Raw genomic sequence first — 15,667 nt, 5'->3', positions numbered from 1 at the left:
CTTCTTCCTCTTCTTATTTTTTTATCGGGTATGTCATTGTCGATATACGTACCCCCCCCCCCCCCCCGATAACTTTTAGTAAGTACTACTTAGAAAGTGTTTAATAGAATTAGTTAGAAAAATAATAGAACTAGTTAAACTAGCTAGTTTATTTTTTGTAAGTACTACTTTATTCTATTTATAGTAAGGAAATTAATGGAACTAGTTTGTTTTTTAGTTAAAGCAATTATTCCCGCATCGACGTCGACGATGCCTATCCCGCATCCTCGTCGTCGACTCGGCGGAGGAGGCCGGCTTGATCAGAGGGGCCATGTCCGGGACTGGGCTCCGCCGGGCTGGTTTTGGGAGGTGCTACCTTTCGGGGGGCGTAGGTTGGTGAGGAGCCAGCCCGTCGTTGACCCGATCCTTGTTTGGTGGCGGTCGCGTGGGCCAGTGACGGTGCCGAGGCTCCCGGACACCGCGGAGGTGGTACGTGTTGGGGAACGTAGTAATTTCAAAAAAATTCTACGCACACGCAAGATCATGGTGATGCATAGCAACGAGAGGGGAGAGTGTTGTCCACGTACCCTCGTAGACCGATAGCGGAAGCGTTTAACACAACGCGGTTGATGTAGTCGTACGTCTTCACGATCCGACCGATCAAGTACCGAACGCACGGCACCTCCGAGTTCAGCACACGTTCAGCTTGATGACGTCCCTCGAACTCTGATCCAGCCGAGTGTTGAGGGAGAGTTTCGTCAGCACGACGGCGTGGTGTCAATGTTGATGTTCTACCGACGCAGGGCTTCGCCTAAGCACCGCTACGATATTATCGAGGTGTAATATGGTGGAGGGGGGCACCGCACACGGCTAAGAGATCAATGATCAATTGTGTGTCTAGAGGTGCCCCCTGCCCCCGTATATAAAGGTGCAAGGGGGGTTCGGCCGGCCTAGAGGAGAGGCGCGCCAGGAGGAGTCCTACTCCTACCGGGAGTAGGACCCCCCCCTTTTCCATGTTGGACTAGGAGAGAAAGGGGGAAGAGGTGGAGGGGAGGAAGGAAGGGGGGCGCCGCCCCCCTCTCCTTGTCCTATTCGGACTGGGGGGGAGGGGTGCGCGGCCCTGCCCTGGCCTCCTCTCCTCTCTTCCACCTAGGCCCACTAAGGCCCATTAAGTTACCGGGGGGTTCCGGTAACCTCCCGGTACTCCGGAAAAATCCCGATTTCACCCGAAACACTTCCGATGTCCAAACATAGGCTTCCAATATATCAATCTTTATGTCTCGACCATTTCGAGACTCCTCGTCATGTCCGTGATCACATATGGGACTCCGAACAACCTTCGGTACATCAAAACATATAAACTCATAATATAACTGTCATCGTAACGTTAAGCGTGCGGACCCTACGGGTTCGAGAACTATGTAGACATGACCGAGACACCTCTCCGGTCAATAACCAATAGCGGAACCTGGATGCTCATATTGGTTCCCACATATTCTACGAAGATCTTTATCGGTCAGACCGCATAACAACATACGTTGTTCCCTTTGTCATCGGTATGTTACTTGCCCGAGATTCGATCGTCGGTATCTCGATACCTAGTTCAATCTCGTTACCGGCAAGTCTCTTTACTCGTTCCGTAATACATCATCCCGCAACTAACTCATTAGTCACAATGCTTGCAAGGCTTATAGTGATGTGTATTACTGAGTGGGCCAAGAGATACCTCTCCGACAATCGGAGTGACAAATCCTAATCTCGAAATACGCCAACCCAACAAGTACCTTTGGAGACTCCTGTAGAGCACCTTTATAATCACCCAGTTATGTTGTGACGTTTGGTAGCACACAAAGTGTTCCTCCGGTAAACGGGAGTTGCATAATCTCATAGTCATAGGAACATGTATAAGTCATGAAGAAAGCAATAGCAACATACTAAACGATCGAGTGCTAAGCTAACGGAATGGGTCAAGTCAATCACATCATTCTCCTAATGATGTGATCCCGTTAATCAAATGACAACTCATGTCTATGGCTATGAAACATAACCATCTTTGATCAACGAGCTAGTCAAGTAGAGGCATACTAGTGACACTCTGTTTGTCTATGTATTCACACATGTATTATGTTTCCGGTTAATACAATTCTAGCATGAATAATAAACATTTATCATGATATAAGGAAATAAATAATAACTTTATTATTGCCTCTAGGGCATATTTCCTTCAGTCTCCCACTTGCACTAGAGTCAATAATGTAGATTACACAGTAATGATTCTTACACCCATGGAGTCTTGGTGCTGATCATGTTTTGCTCGTGGAAGAGGCTTAGTCAACGGGTCTGCAACATTCAGATCCGTATGTATCTTGCAAATTTCTATGTCTCCCACCTGGACTAAATCCCGGATGGAATTGAAGCGTCTTTTGATGTGCTTGGTTCTCTTGTGAAATCTGGATTCCTTTGCTAAGGCAATTGCACTAGTATTGTCACAAAAGATTTTCGTTGGTCCCGATGCACTAGGTATGACACCTAGATCGGATATGAACTCCTTCATCCAGACTCCTTCATTTGCTGCTTCCGAAGCAGCTATGTACTCTTCTTCACACGTAGATCCCGCCACGACACTTTGTTTAGAACTGCACCAACTGACAGCTCCACCGTTCAATGTAAACACGTATCCGGTTTGCGATTTAGAATCGTCAGGATCAGTGTCAAAGCTTGCATCAACGTAACCATTTACGATGAGCTCTTTGTCACCTCCATAAACGAGAAACATATCCTTAGTCCTTTTCAGGTATTTCAGGATGTTCTTGACCGCTGTCCAGTGATCCACTCCTGGATTACTTTGGTACCTCCCTGCTAAACTTATAGCAAGGCACACATCAGGTCTGGTACACAGCATTGCATACATGATAGAGCCTATGGCTGAAGCATAGGGAACATCTTTCATCTTCTCTCTATCTTCTGCAGTGGTCGGGCATTGAGTCTTACTCAATCTCACACCTTGTAGTACAGGAAAGAACCCTTTCTTTGCTTGATTCATTTTGAACTTCTTCAAAACTTTGTCAAGGTATGTGCTTTGTGAAAGTCCAATTAAGCGTCTTGATCTATCTCTATAGATCTTGATGCCTAATATATATGCAGCTTCACCGAGGTCTTCCATTGAAAAACTCTTATTCAAGTATCCCTTTATGCTATCCAGAAATTATATATCATTTCCAATTAGCAATATGTCATCCACATATAATATCAGAAATGCTACTGAGCTCCCACTCACTTTCTTGTAAATACAGGCTTCTCCAAAAGTCTGTATAAAACCAAATGCTTTGATCACACTATCAAAGCGTTTATTCCAGCTCCGAGAGGCTTGCACCAGTCCATAAATGGATCGCTGGAGCTTGCACACTTTGTTAGCTCCCTTTGGATCGACAAAACCTTCCGGTTGCATCATATACAACTATTCTTCCAGAAATCCATTCAGGAATGCTGTTTTGACATCATTTGCCAAATTTCATAATCATAAAATGCGGCAATTGCTAACATGATTCGGACAGACTTAAGCATCGCTACGGGTGAGAAGGTCTCATCGTAGTCAATCCCTTGAACTTGTCGAAAACCTTTCGCAACAAGTCGAGCTTTATAGACAGTAACATTACCGTCAGCGTCAGTCTTCTTCTTGAAGATCCATTTATTTTCAATGGCTTGCCGATCATCGGGCAAGTCAACCAAAGTCCATACTTTGTTCTCATACATGGATCCCATCTCGGATTTCATGGCCTCAAGCCATTTTGCGGAATCTGGGCTCACCATCGCTTCTTCATAGTCCGTAGGTTCGTCATGCTCTAGTAACATAACCTCCAGAACAGGATTACCGTACCACTCTGGTGCGGATCTTAATCTGGTTGACCTACGAGGTTCAGTAATAACTTGATCTGAAGTTTCATGATCATTATCATTAACTTCCCCACTAATTGGCGTAGGTGTCGCAGAAACTAGTTTCTGTGATGATCTACTTTCCAATAAGGGAGCAGGTACAGTTACCTCATCAAGTTCTACTTTCCTCCCACTCACTTCTTTCGAAAGAAACTCCTTCTCTAGAAAGGATCCATTCTTAGCAACGAATGTCTTGCCTTCGGATCTGTGATAGAAGGTATACCCAACAGTCTCCTTTGGGTATCCTATGAAGACACATTTCTCCGATTTAGGTTCGAGCTTATCAGGTTGAAGTTTCTTCACATAAGCATCGCAACCCCAAACTTTAAGAAACGACAACTTTGGTTTCTTGCCAAACCATAGTTCATAAGGCGTCGTCTCAACGGATTTCGATGGTGCCCTATTTAGAGTGAATGCAGCCGTCTCTAAAGCATAACCCCAAAACGATAGCGGTAAATCAGTAAGAGACATCATAGATCGCACCATATCTAGTAAAGTACGATTACGATGTTCGGACACACCATTACATTGTGGTGTTCCGGGTGGCGTGAGTTGCGAAACTATTCCGCATTGTTTCAAATGTAGGCCAAACTCGTAACTCAAATATTCTCCTCCACGATCTGATCGTAGAAACTTTATTTTCTTGTTACGATGATTTTCAACTTCGCTCTGAAATTCTTTGAACTTTTCAAATGTTTCAGACTTACGTTTCATTAAGTAGATATACCCATATCTGCTCAAATCATCTGTGAAGGTGAGAAAATAACGATATCCGCCATGAGCCTCAATATTCATTGGACCACATACATCTATGTATGATTTCCAACAAATCAGTTGCTCTCTCCATAGTTCCGGAGAACGGTGTTTTAGTCATCTTGCCCATGAGACACGGTTCGCAAGTACCAAGTGATTCATAATCAAGTGATTCCAAAAGTCCATCATTATGGAGTTTCTTCATGCGCTTTACACCGATATGACCTAAACGGCAGTGCCACAAATAAGTTGCACTATCATTATCAACTCTGCATCTTTTGGCTTCGACATTATGAATATGTGTGTCACTACTACCGAGATTCATTAAAAATAGACTACTCTTCAAGGGTGCATGACCATAAAAGATATTACTCATATAAATAGAACAACCATTATTCTCTGATTTAAATGAATAACCGTCTTGCATCAAACAAGATCCAGATATAATGTTCATGCTCAAGGCTGGCACCAAATACCAATTATTTAGGTCTAATACTAATCCCGAAGGTAGATGTAGAGGTAGCGTGCCGACGGCGATCACATCGACTTTGGAACCGTTTCCCACGCGCATCGTCACCTCGTCCTTGGCCAGTGTTCGCTTAATCCGTAGTCCCTGTTTTGAGTTGCAAATATTAGCAACAGAATCAATATCAAATACCCAGGTGCTACTGCGAGCTCTGGTAAGGTACACATCAATAACATGTATATCACATATACCTTTGTTCACCTTGCCATCCTTCTTATCCGCCAAATACTTGGGGCAGTTCCGCTTCCAGTGACCAGTCTGCTTGCAGTAGAAGCACTCAGTCTCAGGCTTAGGTCCAGATTTTGGTTTCTTCTCCTGAACAGCAACTTGCTTGCTGTTCTTCTTGAAGTTCCCCTTCTTCTTCCCTTTGCCCTTTTTCTTGAAACTAGTGGTCTTATTGACCATCAACACTTGATGCTCCTTTTTGATTTCTACCTCCGCTGCCCTTAGCATTGCGAAGAGCTCGGGAATTGTCTTGTTCATCCCTTGCATGTTATAGTTCATCACGAACTCTTGTAGCTTGGTGGCAGTGATTGAAGAATTCTGTCAATGACGCTATCATCCGGAAGATTAACTCCCAGTTGAATCAAGTGATTATTATACCCCAGACATTTTGAGTATATGCTCACTGACAGAACTATTCTCTTCCATCTTGCAGTTGTAGAACTTATTGGAGACTTCATATCTCTCAATCCGGGCATTTGCTTGAAATAATAACTTCAACTCCTGGAACATCTCATATGCACCATGACGTTCAAAATGTCGTTGAAGACCCGGTTCTAAGCCGTAAAGCATGGCACACTGAACTATCGAGTAGTCATCAGCTTTGCACTGCTAGACGTTCATAACTTCTGGTGTAATTCTTCTGTGCAGCAATGAGGATAATCCTCAAGTTACGGACCCAGTTCGTGTAATTGCTACCATCATCTTTCAGCTTTGCTTTCTAAAGGAATGCATTAAAATTCAACGGAACAACAGCACGGGCCATCTATCTACAATTAACATAGACAAGCAAGATACTATCAGGTACTAAGTTCATGATAAATTTAAGTTCTATTAATCATATTACTTCAGAACTCCCACTTAGATAGACATCCCTCTAATCATCTAAGTGATTACGTGATCCAAATCAACTAAACCATAACCGATCATCACGTGAAATGGAGTAGTTTTCAATGGTGAACATCACTATGTTGATCATATCTACTATATGATTCACGCTCGACCTTTCGGTCTCAGTGTTCCGAGGCCATATCTGCATACGCTAGGCTCGTCAAGTTTAACCTGAGTATTCTGCGTGTGCAAAACTGGCTTGCACCCGTTGTAGATGGACGTAGAGCTTATCACACCCGATCATCATGTGGTGTCTGGGCACGACGAACTTTGGCAACGGTGCATACCTAGGGAGAACACTTTTATCTTGAAATTTTAGTGAGAGATCATCTTATAATGCTACCGTCAATCAAAGCAAGATAAGATGCATAAAAGATAAACATCACATGCAATCAATATAAGTGATATGATATGGCCATCATCATCTTGTGCTTGCGATCTCCATCTCCGAAGCACCGTCATGATCACCATCGTCACCGGCGTGACACCTTGATCTCCATCGTAGCATCGTTGTCGTTTCGCCAACTATTGCTTTTACGACTATCGCTACCGCTTAGTGATAAAGTAAAAAAATTACATGGCGATTGCATTGCATACAATAAAGCGACAACCATATGGCTCCTGCCAGTTGCCGACAACTCGGTTACAAAACATGATCATCTCATACAATAAAATATAGCATCACGTCTTGACCATATCACATCACAACATGCCCTGCAAAAACAAGTTAGATGTCCTCTACTTTGTTGTTGCAAGTTTTACGTGGCTGCTACGGGCTTAGCAAGAACCGTTCTTACCTACGCATCAAAACCACAACGATAGTTTGTCAAGTTGGTGCTGTTTTAACCTTCGCAAGGACCGAGCGTAGCCATACTCGGTTCAACTAAAGTGAGAGAGACAGACACCCGCCAGTCACCTTTAAGCAACGAGTGCTCGCAACGGTGAAACCAGTCTCGCGTAAGCATACGCGTAATGTCGGTCCGGGCCGCTTCATCTCACAATACCGCTGAACCAAAATATGACATGCTGGTAAGCAGTATGACTTATATCGCCCACAACTCACTTGTGTTCTACTCGTGCATATAACATCAACGCATAAAACCAGGCTCGGATGCCACTGTTGGAGAACGTAGTAATTTCAAAAAAATTCTACGCACACGCAAGATCATGGTGATGCATAGCAACGAGAGGGGAGAGTGTTGTCCACGTACCCTCGTAGACCGATAGCGGAAGCGTTTAACAATACGCGGTTGATGTAGTCGTACGTCTTCACGATCCGACCGATCAAGTACCGAACGGACGGCACCTCCGAGTTCAGCACACGTTCAGCTCGATGACGTCCCTCGAACTCCGATCCAGCCGAGTGTTGAGGGAGAGTTTCGTCAGCACGATGGCGTGGTGACAATGTTGATGTTCTATCGACGCAGGGCTTCACCTAAGCACCGCTACGATATTATCGAGGTGTAATATGGTGGAGGGGGGCACCGCACACGGCTAAGAGATCAATGATCAATTGTGTGTCTAGAGGTGCCCCCTGCCCCCGTATATAAAGGTGCAAGGGGGGGTTCGGCCGGCCTAGAGGAGAGGCGCGCCAGGAGGAGTCCTACTCCTACCGGGAGTAGGACTCCCCCCTTTTCCATGTTGGACTAGGACAGAAAGGGGGAAGAGGTGGAGGGGAGGAAGGAAGGGGGGCGCCGCCCCCCTCTCCTTGTCCTATTTGGACTGGGGGGAGGGGCGCGCGGCCCTGCCCTGGCCACCTCTCCTCTCTTCCACCTAGGCCCACTAAGGCCCATTAAGTTACCGGGGGGTTCCGGTAACCTCCCGGTACTCCGGAAAAATCCCGATTTCACCCGGAACACTTCCGATGTCCAAACATAGGCTTCCAATATATCAATCTTTATGTCTTGACCATTTCGAGACTCCTCGTCATGTCCGTGATCACATCCGGGACTCCGAACAACCTTTGTTACATCAAAACACATAAACTCATAATACCGATCGTCACCGAACGTTAAGCGTGCGGACCCTACGGGGTCGAGAACTATGTAGACATGACCGAGACACCTCTCCGGTCAATAACCAATAGCGGAACCTGGATGCTCATATTGGTTCCCACATATTCTACGAAGATCTTTATCGGTCAGACCGCATAACAACATACGTTGTTCCCTTTGTCATCGGTATGTTACTTGCCCGAGATTCGATCGTCGGTATCTCGATACCTAGTTCAATCTCGTTACCGGCAAGTCTCTTTACTCGTTCCGTAATACATCATCCCACAACTAACTCATTAGTCACAATGCTTGCAAGGCTTATAGTGATGTGTATTACTGAGTGGGCCCAGAGATACCTCTCCGACAATCGGAGTGACAAATCCTAATCTCGAAATACGCCAACCCAACAAGTACCTTTGGAGACACCTGTAGAGCACCTTTATAATCACCCAGTTACATTGTGACGTTTGATAGCACACAAAGTGTTCCTCCGGTAAACGGGAGTTGCATAATCTCATAGTCATAGGAACATGTATAAGTCATGAAGAAAGCAATAGCAACATACTAAACGATCGAGTGCTAAGCTAACGGAATGGGTCAAGTCAATCACATCATTCTCCTAATTATGTGATCCCGTTAATCAAATGACAACTCATGTCTATGGCTAGGAAACATAACCATCTTTGATCAACGAGCTAGTCAAGTAGAGGCATACTAGTGACACTCTGTTTGTCTATGTATTCACACATGTATTATGTTTCCGGTTAATACAATTCTAGCATGAATAATAAACATTTATCATGATATAAGGAAATAAATAATAACTTTATTATTGCCTCTAGGGCATATTTCCTTCAGTACGTCACCGTGTCAGCGAGGAGGACCAGCACGTCCGTCGCTACATGGTTGCGTTGGAGGGCAGGTTTGACAATACTTGACAGGTTCTTCAGGGATCTCACTGGAGCTATGATCATGTGATGGTTCCTTCCCTTTGGGTGTCCACCGCCCGCGCCGATACCCGTCGGGCGCTACGGTTCTAGCTGTACTGGCGCTGCTATATGTATGATAGTATTCGAGGTGTATTAGTGATAATATTCAACGATGTACGGACGCATGGAGATGATGTAGTTTTGCTTATAATTGAATGCATCCTAATTTGAATACTACTTTATTTTGCGATTTGATTTTGCTTATTGAATGCTCAAGTTGGAAAACTACTCCTACTTTGAATGCTAAAATTGGAGAGCACTATGCAAGGCATATGCATATGATTAGTTGATAGCTTATAGGGTTTTTGTTTTCGCAGAAATCTAGGAGCCCCCGGCCCCTCCATCATCCCTGCCGTCGTCCCCGTCACCGACCCCCTCCGACATCGAGGTGAGACCAGCCAAATCCTCTTTTAGAAAGATAATTAAACGATATTTCGGGTTGACTTTAAGTCTGTCGAGTCTCCACCATATATGAGAGGACGAAGAATCCCGACTGTTGTCGTGGGGGTAGCTTCTCCTTCGTTCCCGTGTGCTAGACAATTTGGTGTAATGCACTCGGGAACGAAAGGAGGAGCTACCATCACCGACGGTCGCAAATGTCAGAGAGGAATCAGTGAGGGAGAGTTCCACCATATATATATGAGAGGACGAAGAATCCCGACTGTTGTCGTGGGGGTCGCTTCTCCTTCATTCCCGTGTGCTAGACATTTTGGTGTAATGCACTCGGGGACAAATGGAGGAGCGACCATCACCAACGGTCGAATGTGTACACCACGTGAGTTGAGAGTTTTCAAGAAAAGACTCGACAAACCAATAGTCAACCCGTGATGAATAATAATGATATAATTTAGTTTTTGTAGTACATATATTTAATTGTACAAGTTTAATCTTTGAATTATGAACGTAGGAAATGTCATCATCGGGCGACGAAAGTCTCCCGGGGGAGTGCGGGTGGTGCCACAACGATCGAGGTTTGTGCGACAGGCCTCACCTGGACGATGATCGGCGCTTCAACATTAAGCTCGAGGAGACCTTCGATGTTGAAACGGTACGCACGGCGACAAGTGTTTTTTTTTCATAATTAAGCACGACTTCAACTATTTCAACGTGTAATTTTCATCTTTTATAATTCGAGTATAGCTTATCCCATGCCATGCAAGACGCTATGTCTTGGAGAGGATGGATTTTGAAGACCATGAAAATTTTGAAACGAAGAAAATTCACCTAAGGACCCATCCTGATGTGGATTTTGAAGTAAATCTGTATAATGCTGAGAGCGTAACCTATTTTGGTTGCAAAAATTGGGAAGCATTTTTCAAGATGTATGGTTTTGATGAGGGTATGCTTGTCACCATGGATCTTGGTGATCCTGAAATCGAGCAAGACAATATGGACATTTGGGTCCTTGTTAATACGCCTCCAGTTCTACCGCTATGTGAGTTTCTCAAACATAGTTATTAGCTAATTTATATTGTTTATTTCAAAATAGTTGACAGCTTATTTCCATTGACAGCTTATTTTGATTGTTCAAACAATGTGCGGAACATGGTAGACAAAACCCACTACACCGATGGCTCCGAATTAACTTATCAGGAGAAAAATCATCTGGTCAGATTTTGTACTGATATTGAGAATTACAATATCTACAATCAAACTCCTCAACATTATGGTCAATACGGGCCACTAGTGCACGTGTTGAACTACGGTAACTACCATGGAGATACCCTGGTAAGATATTTTACTATTACGACATCCGTGCATCTTTTGCATACTTCTAAAACTAGTACATCATTGCTAACTATGAAGTTATTACTATGTTTTTCAACAGAGAATCCCAGAGGATTGTGTGCCTCATTTGATGTATCAGAATGGTAGCCTTTGTGTTTTGAACATATATCCAGGTCATCCTACGAATCTCAACTGTCCATACCGGATTTCTCAAAGAAGTGGAGACATGCTAATAAATAAATGGAAAAAATGTATGGACAATCGTAAGGAGGTTCTTGGAAGCAAAAGGAAGCGAAGCGCAAGAATTGGAGACAGGATGATCTCCATTCTCCATAATGGAGAGTCAGGGTCTATATTGTTTTATGCTATTTTACCTTAAAGAGGGTATTTAGGTCCTACCTAATACTGATGATCATGTGCTAAGAACAAAGTAGGGTTGGTTCGATGACTATCAGGATGATGATCGTATGACTTGTTATTAATAACGAGTAGAAGTTGTATGATGATGATTAGTAGGACTTGTTATTATGATGATGCATGATGCGAGCATGAAGAGTTATTATATATCTGTGGATGAAATGAACATGGATTGGATTGAAGTGAAGGCAACATGCATGTGGTGCATGTCGAAAGTAGTACAATCCAAACTTGATCAAGTTAGGATTAGTATTACTTTCGACATGCACCACATGTTGCCTCACTTCAATCTAAGTCATGTTTAGGCATAGTAGTAGCAGTAGCACGGAGATAAGAGAGGACACATCTCTCCATTAGCTACCTATACCAACCTAAATTAACCCCCAAAACCCCTAAACCACCTCCTTTCAAAAAAAATCAGCCACTGAAATGCTGACGCGTGGAAGCTTATTGGTCCCGGTTGGTGCTACCAACCGGGACCAAAGGCCCTCCTGCCTGGGCTCGCCGAAGCGGCCACGTGGAGGCCCATCTGTCCCGGTTTGTATAAGAACCGGGACTAAAGGCCTAAGGCATTAGTAATGACCCTTTAGTCCCGGTTCCCCAACCGGGACAGATGGGCCTTATGAACCGGGACAAATGAGCCTTTTTCTACTAGTGAACACCCGCTGAACCTTTATAAAGAATAGATTCAACTTTCCTCATCCATTTGGGGCTGAATCCTCTTTGATACATCACTTTCAGCAGGAAGCTTTTACTAATTCTATCATATGCTTTTTCATAGTCAAGCTTAAAAACAAGGGACAATTGCATTTTTACCCCTAGTTGGTTCCTACCCACGGGTTTTGGCCTTACTTTTCGAGCTTGCTCAGTTTTGCCCTTACTTTTTCGTCGAGGTCCCTCGAATGCCCTTTGACCGTTTGACCAAAACTTTGAAAATTCATAACTAATTCATATGAACTCAGAAAAATGCAAATAAGATATCAAAATGTTCAGATAAACATTACCTTTATGTGCATATCATTTGCATTCAGGACAAAAGCAGCATTTAAACTACCTAAGATAATTAATGTTATTAACATTATTAAAAATAAAAGGTATAAACAATATTTTTTTCATGAATAAAAATTACATGCAAATGTAGGTCATGTTTTCTGAACATCCTGATATCTTATTTGCATTTTTCTTAGTTCGTATCAACTTGTTATGAATTTTCCAAATAATGGTCAAAGTCGTTAGAACATTCTTAACAGGATGATACGAACTGAGAAAAATGCAAATAAGATATCAAGATGTTCAGAAAACATCACCTACATTTGCATGTAATTTTTGTTCATGAAAAAAATATTGTTTATACCTTTTTTATTTTTAATAATGTTAATAACATTAATTACCTCAAGTAGTTTAAAGGGTGCTTTTGTCCTGAATGCAAATGATATGCACATAAAGGTAATGTTTATCTGAACATTTTGATATCTTATTTGCATTTTTCTGAGTTCATATGAATTAATATTGAATTTTCAAAGTTTTGGTCAACCGGTCAAAGGGCATTCGAGGGACCTCGACGGAAAAAGTAAGGGCAAAACTGAGCAAGCTCGAAAAGTAAGGGCAAAACCCGTGGGTAGGAACCAACTAGGGGTAAAAATGCAAAGGGGTGAGTGATCGATCCATCAGGACCAGGGGTGAGTGATGCATTCGGGTGGCTTGATATATGTTTTTGTTAGACCTTTGTTGAATAAAGATGACCGTATTATCGATAATATGGTCAGTTATTCAACAAAGGTGTGAGTAATAAATAAAGATGACCGTATGCATCGATTGATGCAGAGGCCGGGTCTTAACCTCCTTTTTCAAAAAAAAATAAAAACATGATTTCGTGGTGCTTAATTAATTGACGAATGGAGTTGAGGTCGACGCATGCGCCATATATACTACGTCCATGATCGACGATGAACTTCTTCGAAGATACTTGTACGCGTACAAAACACGGAGGATCGAAATATATACTAAATTTCACATACATGTGATGTGTAGTGCACAAAAATAACGCGGAAACTAAGGCGTCGATGCTGACACATCACCTCCACAACATGTTGTCTTCCGTTCGCATGCGTATATAAATCCCACCACGCGCGCCATATTATCATCAACTGCTTTCAGGGCATACACATACAAATCAACTTACCAGCTCCCAATCAGCTAGTCAGCAGCAACATCTATATAGCGAAAAGGAAGCAAGATCGATGAATAGTCACTCGATCATGGCGGTGCCGTCGGTGTTCGCCGCCTTCGACAAGGACGGAGACGGCAAGGTGTCCACGTCCGAGCTGCGGCGCTGCATGGAGGCGACGCTGGGCGAGTACGTGTCTGAGGAGGAGGCGGTGGCGGCCCTCGCGGTGGTGGACACCGACGGTGACGGGCTGCTAAACCAAGAAGAGTTCTCGAGGCTGGCCGCCGGCGCCCATGAAGAGGACGATGCCGACGTGAAGCGAAGGTGCCTGAGGGAGGCGTTCGGGATCTACGCATCGTCGTCCGTGGAGGACACGGCAACGACGACGATGATTACACCGGCGAGCCTGAGGCGGACGCTGAGCAGACTAGGATCGCACGAGCTGGGCGTGGAGGAGTGCAGGGCAATGATCTGCAGGTTCGATCTCGACGGCGACGGCAAGCTCTCGTTTGACGAGTTCCAGGTCATGATGATGGCCTGATCGTCGATTTCTCTTCTTCGCATTCTTCTAGAGACATATTTTGTTCACTCTTTTTTTTGCGGAGGCTAATAATATTCACTTAATTCATTTATCGATCACATATGTATGTACAGTCATGTGTTCATTCATTGTTTACTCGCACGATGGCCAGTGTGTTATGTCATGTGTACATTTATTCATTCCTTTGCTCGCACGATCGCTAGAATCCTACACGGGAAGTTGTGGCTTGAGTTGACTTTCGTCCCGTTTTATATATATAGAACATACGACCAAACCGATAGAAGGTGATGAGAAAAACCTCTTACAAGCAGGTCAAGAGATAAAAAAACATAAATACAAGAGTGCCCACACCCTAACAAGAAGCACCTGAAGCTACAAACAAGAAAAGCGATTAAGCGTTCATGAGAGATCACTGGACTTCGATGGGCCGCACACACCAAGATGTCGGCGGAGGGAACCCCGTGTTCTCTCGCTCCGGGCCATGGAGTACCGATCCTGCCAGCAAACATCGAGGACTAAGAGCAATGCCACTGAAGTCACATGTAGAATATAGGAGCTGATTGATTGCCCCTTGCAAAAGCCGAGGAAGCCACGAGAAAGGATCCGAGCTTGCCCGCCGATGTCCAAACCACAACCGAAAAGGTACCTGAGCTCCCCGGCGACACCCCCAAGAGGGTGACGACGCAACACGCAGCTGTCACCATGACTGAAAGACGATCAAGGGTTTTCACCGAGAGCCCAAGGTGCCCTGATCCCAATTCCACCGCCACAAGACAAACCTCAAACACAAGATTTGGGAGACGCCAGTACCGAAGCACCACCACCGCCAGGAATTCCTTCTCCACATTCCTCGTTGCCCACACAACCATGGAGAAGCCCCGCCGTCGCCGCACCATTGCTCACCGCAGAGCCAACCGCACGAAACGCCACCTGGGGCCGCCACCCTGGCGTCCGAGAACCCTACACCCTTGCATCACCGTCGACCAACGTAGTACGCTCTTTGTAGAAGGCACACCACAACCCAGCTGGCATCCCCCAACAGGCAGCAAGGGAAGACACTTCGACGACAGGAAGACCATACCACGAACATACGGCGGTGCCCATGGCCCCTGACCATGACCAGCAAACCAGCTCAACGACCCCCAGCCAACCTAGATCTGGGTGGGGAAAGGAACCTCGTGCAGCAAGCCCCTGACCCAAGGCCAGTCGAGGCAACCACCGGCGATTTGACAGGTTTGAATAGCAGATATCTCCATGGCTCCATCGAACTGTGTAGTAGTATTTGTTGACGTGCTATGCGCCTGTGCATGACATCCCATCTGATTAATGGTACTCCCTCCATCCCATAATGCAGTGCATATAGATTTTCTAGAAAGTCAAATTTTACAAACTTTGGCCAAGTTTATAGATAAAACTATTTATATCTGCAATAAAAAATGTATACAATATGAAAGTACATCTTGTGATGTATCTAAGGATATGTATCCCCTCCATCTCAGTTCATAAGTTTTGCACGTGTATCTAGGT

General features: G+C 44.4%; 1 protein-coding gene across 1 annotated transcript; it reads left to right on the top strand.

Annotated features, from left to right (window-relative positions):
• The first annotated feature begins 13,487 nt into the window (after positions 1-13,487).
• Positions 13,488-14,719, top strand: LOC109764772 (probable calcium-binding protein CML25/26). Its single transcript, XM_020323555.4, has one exon. It carries the CDS (start codon positions 13,673-13,675, stop codon positions 14,138-14,140), a length of 468 nt encoding a protein of 155 aa, XP_020179144.1. The 5' UTR covers positions 13,488-13,672; the 3' UTR covers positions 14,141-14,719.
• Positions 14,720-15,667: the final 948 nt, after the last annotated feature.

This window comes from Aegilops tauschii, chromosome 7 (assembly GCF_002575655.3).
Source record: "Aegilops tauschii subsp. strangulata cultivar AL8/78 chromosome 7, Aet v6.0, whole genome shotgun sequence".
NCBI lineage: Eukaryota > Viridiplantae > Streptophyta > Magnoliopsida > Poales > Poaceae > Aegilops > Aegilops tauschii.
This window is presented reverse-complemented; position numbering and strand designations above follow the sequence as displayed.

Excerpts from the sequence above, each read along its gene's own strand:
- LOC109764772 (XM_020323555.4), top strand. The coding sequence starts at position 13,673 with ATGAATAGTCACTCGATCATGGCGGTGCCGTCGGTGTTCGCCGCCTTC.